Source organism: Lactuca virosa, chromosome 5, assembly GCF_052849685.1.
Source record: "Lactuca virosa cultivar CGN04683 chromosome 5, Lactuca_virosa_CGN04683_v6, whole genome shotgun sequence".
NCBI classification, from domain to species: domain Eukaryota; kingdom Viridiplantae; phylum Streptophyta; class Magnoliopsida; order Asterales; family Asteraceae; genus Lactuca; species Lactuca virosa.
Genome location: NC_136430.1, coordinates 321,917,542 through 321,924,930, shown reverse-complemented (window position 1 = coordinate 321,924,930; position 7,389 = coordinate 321,917,542). Strand labels below are relative to the sequence as shown.

Below are 7,389 nucleotides of genomic sequence, written 5' to 3'. Positions count from 1 at the left end.
CAATATATTGGCAGACAATCCATTTACGAGAAAGGTACCTAAAGCGACATCTGTTGCATCCTTTGCGGCTTCCAGTGTCATCTGCAATGCTCTTGCTTTTGACTTTGGTGAAACATTAGGCCTTGTCGCATCCTTCTTCTTCGGGCAGTCCCTCGAAATGTGCCCATCTTCATTGCACCCATAACATACGTTCTTGTTGAATGTGCACTCATTGGCATAATGCCCAGACTTTCCACACTTGACACAGGTTACCTCCTCGCTACATTTTCCAAAGTGCTTCTTTTTTCACTTATCGCACCATCTTGCTTCACCTCCTTCTCCTCCGAATTTCTTCGAACCAGACTTCGAGAATTTTCTCTTCTTGTTGGACCTTGAAGATCTATCAAACTTCCTTTTCTCACCAACCTCAGCTCTCTCCAGACCCTTTTCCTATAACTGGGTCTCAACATTCTTAGCTGCTCGAACAGTTGCCTTCAAGGTAGTTTTCATTTTGATCGTTGAGCCAAAGTCTGTTGGCAATCTGTTAGCAAACTTCTCTATATTGGAGAGTTCAGTATGCACCAAGTAGGGAAATAACTTCATCCTTTCGGTGAATGTAGTGGCATAGTCATCAACACTCATCTTTCCTTTCTTCAGGTTCTGAAATTCATTGTTCAGGTCTATCAGATCTACCTCCGAGCAGTATTGCATTCTCAACTGCTCCATGAAGGCTTCCCAAGACATCCTCAGGCCTTCTCCTTGTGGAATCGTATATGCCAACAACTTCCACCAAGTCAAAACCCCGGTCTTCAGTTGTAGCTTTAAAATACCATCTCCATTTCGAAGATCCAGTCCATAATCTGTACTGGTTTTTGGCTTCCCGAAAGACTCGGTGGTTTAGCACCCAAGAAGTTCTTATACATACGCCCATACCTATCAATCCCTCCATCTTGGTTATTCCTTCCAACCACTAGCGGTTCAGCTTGGCCAACGGTTCTGCCGTAGTTTCATTCTTCCGATTAACCCTCATTTAGTTCAGGCTGTTCAACAGGCACAGTATGTTCGTCCATATTCTGTTGAAGTAGACGACTTGTCTCTTACATATGGCGATCCAACATCATTTGAATCATTGCTTGTACTCCTGCCATAGTGATTGGCTCGGGTGCAACTACTACTTTTGGTGCACGCTCAATCACAGGCCGTTGATTAACATTTCCATTAGCGTTTCCGCTTCGTGTTCTCACCATGTTGATCTATACACCAAAGTAGGTGAATTTAGATCATTATTTACGATAGACGTTTATTCCTCCTTGTCACTCCGAAAAGTTACATGCTAGTTCTAATACCGTAATTTGTACGTTTAGAATTCTAAACATATAAAGTTTCCAGATCCGGTCAGCAACAGACCATAGATCCAATCAAATAATAGCATATAAGGCATCTTTATAGCTATAACATAGATCATTTAGCTCATAATAGCAATTTAGGCATCTTTCCTAAAATAAGCTTCTCTGCGTGATGGCAATTTGACAAATTTCTCATCACGTGAACTTTAATAAATTGTTATGAACCTCATTTCACGCCCAGTAATATCTAATGAAGCACAAACATTAAAATGCAAGCTAGTCCAGGCAAGACAAGTTTTCTATATCATTAAAATAAGAACACGGAAAATGTAAATATGGATAAAATCTGAATTAAATATTGCACCACCGTTACACATGCATCATGGCAACTCTCTCGTTAATGATTGATATTATTTGAAGCTCTAATACTAGTCACAAGTTGGCATTCACATCCCCAAATTTTGTTGGTGATTTTAATGTTATCATTTTATGTAAATGAAATTAACACAAGGTTGTTGGTGTGGGGGTGAACAGTTGTATATAAAATGAGTTTAATCTTAGAGCCCCTAGCGGGGTCGATAGTCATTGCCCTAAAACCTCGACAAAATTTTGCACTTGGAATGTAGTTAAAAGACTTCATCAGAATGAAGGAAAGTTGAAGAAACATACATGTTGTGGATCTATGTTAACACAGCTCAGAGGAAGCTCTAGCTGCCTGATAGCAAAAGTTGTCGATCTAACTGGTTGTCTTTCCAAGCTGTCTATGGCCAGCTCCGACCAGATAACTCAAATTATTTGGACAGTTTTTCTAGAAAACTGTTTTCCGATTATGGAATATAAATTTTGTTGTCCTTAATCACTTTTGGATAGATGAGTATATACTCATATTTCGTCTAATTTGGGTCTTGCTTACGAAAATTAACATTTCATATACTTTTCCAGAGACGTACTTTTTTTTTTGCCTAAAACATAGAGTGATTTCTCGGTAACCCAAGCATTGTAAGGGAGAAATGTCAACACGATCTGTGAAGCAACCCATATAATTGATTGGCAATATTGTGTTTTTGTACCCCTTTTCCTGAAAAATGTTACATCCCACTTTTACAAAAACAAGTGCATCAAATAAAGTTTATCTTATAAAAGTATAAAACACAGTTTCCATACAAAATGTGTACTCTTATATATAAATGAGAATATAACAAGTTAGATCATACATGGTAAACAATGCACATACAATATAATGCATGTGTCTGGCATTACCACAAAAGATAATATCCCAAGGAAATATCCACCAAGGATTCTACATATCTCCAGCTAAGCCTTCACATGTCCTTTGCGATTACGTCCCGTACTTGAAACTAGTGTTATACTGGTCCAGACGTCGGATATATCAACATGATGATATGCTTTTTTGGTCTTTAAATGGATTAATTATAATTATTTATAGCAACATACTTATTTTCTTTAACGATTAATAGCAATTTATTTATCTTAACCAATAATAGCAACATTCTTATGTTTTTAAACCATTAATAGCAATGCACTTATCTTTTTATTCAATACTAGCATCATACTTATTTTTTAACCATTAATAACATCACAATTATCTTTTTAACCAATAATAACAATGTACTTATCCTTTTCACCAAATAATAACAATATACTAATCTTTTTATCCAATAATAACAACTTAATTATCTTTTAGCAACATACTTATCTATGTTTGATGCTATAAATGAAATTATGAAAGTGGAATCAAATAATAAATCACTTATTTTTACATCATTCATTTTACATCATTCAACCCGTCCACCGGACGAATATAAGACTAGTTACTAATTAGAAAGGGTTAATGAGTTAAAAAACACTTAAAAACAAAACAAAAAAAAGTAATATAAAAAGAACGGGAGCATGATAAAAAAAGGATTGGGGTAGATCAATGTTTTAAAAACCGGTTTGAACCGGCCGGTCGAACCGGTTGGACCGGAAACCGGGAGAGGGAGCGGTTCAACTATCACCGGTTTTACATTGATTTCTGAACCGGATTGAACCGACCGGTTTTTAGAAAAACCGGTTGAACCGGTCAAAATAAACCGGTTGAACCGGTTAAACCGAATAAAAACACATGAAAAAAGAATCATTTACATAATAAACTTTGGTGATTTTTTTCAAATCTATTTAGTTTTCTCTAAATAAAAACATACGGTAAATGTTATTTTTTTGATGTGTTTGTATTCATCAAAAACTATATTTCGTTTCGGTATTATACTTTATTTTCTTTTTGACGTATATGGATTGATGTAAAACACTAAAACTTATGGCTATGTGTTATTTTAATGTATTTGGATTCATCTACAACTTATTTTTATGAGTATTTTTAATGTTTGAACTTGTAAATATCAAATTCATAATTTCTATATGTATGTATGTGTAGGAAAATAGAAAAAAAAACATGAAAAATATAGAAACCGGTTCACCCGGCGGTTGAACCGGTTAAACCGGTTGAACCGGGAACCGGTCACCATACCGGTTCAATTAAAAAACCGGTTTTTAAAACATTGGGTAGATACACCGATTACACCCTTCGAGATTTATTTCATGTGGACAACAACACTTGAAAAATTATTTGTGGACAATAATCAATCTCTTCGAAATTTATTTCTGTTGTTGAATATGTAATAATTTTATAACACGTATAGTTCAATAAAAAAATCTCTTTCTCCTCATTAATTCTTCGTGATGCAGGCCCTGTTAAATGTTAATGGATACAGTTGAATGAATGGTTGTCTCCCCCTCGACCATGCGATAATTTGCACTATGTGTCTGAAATGGAAGGAATTAAATGAGAACGAAGAGAAAAAAGGGAGACGATTGTGTTGGTTAGTTGACAAAATTCTTAAACACCCACCCGCCACACATACGGTGTGGGACCCCACACAACTCTATGTACCCTATAAGGGGTTTTTTTTTTCTTTAAAAAAAAAAACATTAAAAACCACTCAAATAATTGTCTATATATTCACTCTCTCGTTACTTAATATGGCGAAAGTTTCTCTGTACTTTTTGGGTCAACTTCATTGATAGGGATTGTAATCGGAATTGAAGAAGAAAAAAATTATGTATGGAAGAAACGGAGGTGGTGGTGTTGGGGTGGCAGCTAAGCATGTTTAGTGCAAAGGTTAGAATTGCTTTGGCTGAAAAGGGCATCAAGTATGAGTACAGACAAGAAGACATACCACACAACAAAAGCCCTCTTCTTCTCAAACTCAATCCGGTTTATAAGAAAATCCCAGTTTTGATTCACAATGGAAGACACGTGTGTGAATCTAAAATCATAGTTGAGTACATTGATGAGACATGGAAGGATAAATCTCCATTGTTACCTTCTGATCCTTATCTCAGATCTCAAGCCAGGTTCTGGGCTGACTATACTGATAAGGTAAATTCCGTTTCCACAATGATTTGTTGTGAAATAATAGTAATAGTAGTAACTAATTGTTCTATAGAATATTATACTAACTTAGAAGTTGTTAACAAAAAACAAAAAGCAGATTTATGAGATTGGAATGAAGTTAATTATGGGCTTAAAAGGTGAAGAGATGGAAAAGGCAAGACAGGAGTTCTTAGGGTGTCTGAAAGTGTTTGAAGGGGAGCTGGGGGAGAAGCCATTTTTTATGGGTGATGCCTTTGGGCATGTTGATATTGCATTAATATCCTACTACCACCATTTTTATACATATGAGACCCTTGGGAACTTCAGTCTTAAGAACGAGTGTCCAAAGCTGTTTGCTTGGGCTACAAAATGCATGAAAAGGGAGAGTGTTTCCACGATTCTTACTGATCCAAACATCATTTATGAGGCTATAATCATGTTTAGAAAGAGCATGAATTTAGAAGACTAGTTGGGTGTAATGAATGTTCGATTTGAATTTCAATGGTGATTCCAGGTCCATCTGGATCGTGATCTGGGTTCACTTCGTTAAATTAGGGGTGTTATGTTAGGTGATCAATCCGTATCTTGTGGGTTGCTTTCATAAAAATAAGTGGATGAGGTTGGAAGAAATGAATCCATATCTTGTGGATTGTTTTTCAACGGTTAGTAATAATATCTTTTATTGAAGTTTGAAAATGTAATTTGGTATGTTTGGTTGTCAAGATATTGCATGCATGCCTTCTGGTTTGTACTATAAGATTATATGTAAGATTATATATGTTTGTTCTATAAAATGACAATGCCACTCGATAGTAATGAGTTTTAAGAGTATTAAGCACTTAATTTTTAATTACTTCCATTTGTAATGAAATTCTTTACCTTTTTAACATGGGTTATTGTCATCAAAACCTTATAAACTATAGCTTTCGGTTTTAAATAGTGATTGAATATTTTTTTTGTGTATTCTAAACCATTGAACTATGAAATTATATGCCAAAAAACCATCTATCTCATCTAATAAACAAAACCCATTTTTGCAATGTGTCCCTATTCTACATTGCCACTTTGCCACGTGTCATCTTATAAAAAATCCATATACTTCCGATTTAAATAAAATAATTCAACAATTCAACAATTAATCATAATTATTCGATAATTAGATAGTAGATATTATTGAAATTCCCGAATTTATATGAAGTTGTTATTTAATGGTTCAAGGTTTCAAATTCAAATTCCAGGTTTCAATTTATTTCTTTTTTCGTTGGATAAGATTGAAATGCCGGTTTCCATTCCTTCTTCTTGGTTTTCAATGACATTTTTGGTTTGAATTCCTTTATTTTCAAAATGTCGGTGGATTTTGTAATTTAACTTAACGTAAAAAGACAAAGTTTCACAAATGGTCCTTATGAAATGAAGGTATTATAGTCTTAAAAAAGCATAACACATTTACTTGACAACGTTAGTTATAAGGAATCCAAAGTTAAGGACCATTCCTGCAAGAAAGTTTCAAAATGACTGTGTGAGAGAAATTTTTAAAACCATAAATACCAACAATGAAATTTAGTTTACTTTTTTTTTATGTTATTTATATTATTACAAAGGCTATCTTCCAAGTAATACAACCGAATTCCGAAAAATGATTAAATAAAAAATAACTAACGCATTTCTGGATCTGAAATTTGAATTAAAATGTTGATTGGAGTACTGGACACATATGTATACGTGTGATATTATTTTATTAGCTTATGTGAAATTTGTATAGATTTTTATATGGATAATAAAAAATTAATCGAACTATGTATTTTTGTATTATGATAAACTACACATAATTTGTATATTTGGTTACATATCCTATTTATTTTTTAAATCCTTTTAAAGATTTGAAAGAATCCCAAAAAATCATCATTTTCAATTCAAATTTTAATAGATACATATCGAATACTCCAATAATACGTCTTCAATTTTCGTTCCAATTCCAATTGTCGACTTTCATTGTGCTTTCTTCTTCAACATTACGTTTTCTGCAGAAGATAAATCAAAAGAAATCCGGTTAGTTCATCTTCATATCTTCATAAACCAATAATTCTAACCTTTTTCTGAAAATACTTTAATACCATTCTACTTTCGGTTCTTATTTCTTTATTCAGATGCATCCTACTTGACTCTTCTATTTCTGGTTCGATTTCTCCATATATGTTTTTAACATAAAGGAAACTGCCCCTTTATGTTCAACATATATGTTCTGTTTGTATAGATCTTGAGAAATAAGCTTGATATCCCATAGCTATCTGTTTTTGATTTGTTTATTCCATTCTACTTTCAGTTCTTATATAAAATTGTGCATAAATGGTTAATGTTTTAAATAATTGCTTCAATCGTCCACTTTAAAAAATATACATATGGGGCGGTGGTGCTTACTTTCTTTTCGGAGAATAGTTTTTTCCAACATTTATATTTTAATTTCTGGATGTCATTTAATGTTTATTTCGTGATCAATTTCCTTTAGGGCGTGTTTGGCAAAAATAGCTGTTAGCTGGAAGCGGGTAGCGGTTAGCTGGTAGCGGGTAGCTGGTAGCGTGTAGCGGGTAGCTGGTAGCGGGAAGCTGTAGCTTTTATTTGTTATATGAGTGT

General features: G+C 34.0%; 1 protein-coding gene across 1 annotated transcript; it reads left to right on the top strand.

The window, feature by feature from the left end:
- The first annotated feature begins 4,317 nt into the window (after positions 1-4,317).
- On the top strand, positions 4,318-5,586 carry LOC145116090 (putative glutathione S-transferase). Its single transcript, XM_079052444.1, has 2 exons — positions 4,318-4,764; positions 4,877-5,586. The coding sequence occupies exons 1-2, from the start codon at positions 4,447-4,449 to the stop codon at positions 5,225-5,227; spliced, it is 669 nt and encodes a 222-aa protein (XP_078908570.1). The 5' UTR covers positions 4,318-4,446; the 3' UTR covers positions 5,228-5,586.
- Positions 5,587-7,389: the final 1,803 nt, after the last annotated feature.

Bases quoted from the DNA above. Each gene is read 5' to 3' on its own strand.
- LOC145116090 (XM_079052444.1), top strand. From the start codon at position 4,447: ATGGAAGAAACGGAGGTGGTGGTGTTGGGGTGGCAGCTAAGCATGTTT. The intron at 4,765-4,876 runs GTAAATTCCGTT...AACAAAAAGCAG, and splicing joins GGGCTGACTATACTGATAAG to ATTTATGAGATTGGAATGAA.